The sequence below is a fragment of the Spinacia oleracea genome, chromosome 3 (genome assembly GCF_020520425.1).
Source record: "Spinacia oleracea cultivar Varoflay chromosome 3, BTI_SOV_V1, whole genome shotgun sequence".
NCBI lineage: Eukaryota > Viridiplantae > Streptophyta > Magnoliopsida > Caryophyllales > Amaranthaceae > Spinacia > Spinacia oleracea.
Window position 1 is genome coordinate 132,242,888 of NC_079489.1, and position 1,239 is coordinate 132,244,126.

A 1,239-nucleotide genomic window follows, 5' to 3' on the forward strand; every position below is an offset into this window, starting at 1 on the left:
GAATATTGTCATTGTTATAGCCTTAGTTGAGACTAAATTAAAGGAGGAGAATTGTAAAAAGGTTCAACAGAAGTTGGTGGGTTCTTGGCAGTGGGATTTTAATTACTCTCATATTCCTAAGGTAGGATTTGGTTGGTTGGAAGAATAAGCTATTGATTGTGCAGGTGATTCAAAAGTCTGATAAGTTGATTCATGCTTTCATCACAGCTAAAAATGGTCAATTTAGAACTTTTGTCACTATTGTGTATGGTTCGTATACAGTGGACACTAGGAAACCTTAGTGGACTGATGTGGTCAATCTTAGCTCAGTGATTACTAGTCCATGGCTGGTAATGGGGGATTTCAATTCCATTCTTCTTTCTGGGGATAAAGAGAATGCCAATCCAGTCACTGATGCTGAAACTAGGGATTTTGAAGCTTGTTTGGATAGAGCTGCATTGTACGAATTGAAGAGTTGTGGTCACTTTTTCTCTTGGAGCAACAAAGGTCAAGGAAATCCGAGGATCAGCTCTAGGATTAATAGAGCTCTCGGCAATAAAGTGTGGCATTCTGGCTTTACTGATGCTGTTGTGGATTATATTAATCCAGGTTTATCTGACCATTCTCTTTTATTGATGACTTGTACAATTAACTTGAATAGCGGGAGTAGACCTTTTAAAATTTTCAACTATATGGCATATCATCCTAGTTTTCTTAAGGTAGTGCAAAAAGGGTGGGAAGTTGAGTATCAAGGCAGTTCAATGTTTAAAGTTTGGAGTAAACTTAGAGTTGTCAAGCAGGGGCTGAAAGCTCTTCATCATCGGGAGTTTGCTAGACTTGAATAAAGAATTGAAAATATCAGAAAGGATGTAGGAAAGGTGCAGACTCAACCGGCTGCTAATCACACTGATGTTACCAAGAAGAGCACTGATAAAGAGTGTATTGATAAACTGAAGAAGTTTCTTCATGTTCAAGAGTCTTCCTATAGGAAGAAATCTAGAATCCAATGGTTACAAGCTGGTGGATTAGAACTCTAAGTTCTTTTTCAGTCCAATGAAAGAGAAACATGCTATAAATAGTATCGATGTCTTGTATGATAATGTAAGAAACAAATTAAGCACAATGCAAGAGTTTAAAGGAGACATTATTTCCTTTTACAAGGGACTTCTTAGTAGTGCTGCTCCTAGCCTTACATGTATTGATGTGACTATTTTAATCCAACCAGTCACTGTGGTTGAAATTGATGACGCTTTGAAGGGT

General features: G+C 37.5%; 1 protein-coding gene across 1 annotated transcript; it reads left to right on the forward strand.

Moving 5' to 3' along the window:
- Positions 1-332: 332 nt before the first annotated feature.
- On the forward strand, positions 333-1,016 carry LOC130470081 (uncharacterized). Its single transcript, XM_056839659.1, has 2 exons — positions 333-742; positions 842-1,016. The coding sequence occupies exons 1-2, from the start codon at positions 333-335 to the stop codon at positions 1,014-1,016; spliced, it is 585 nt and encodes a 194-aa protein (XP_056695637.1).
- Positions 1,017-1,239: the final 223 nt, after the last annotated feature.

What these genes read in the sequence shown, in the direction of transcription:
- LOC130470081 (XM_056839659.1), top strand. Translation starts at nt 333, where the DNA reads ATGGGGGATTTCAATTCCATTCTTCTTTCTGGGGATAAAGAGAATGCC. An exon ending in GAGTATCAAGGCAGTTCAAT is followed by an intron (nt 743 to 841) that starts GTTTAAAGTTTG and finishes TGAAAATATCAG; the next exon opens with AAAGGATGTAGGAAAGGTGC.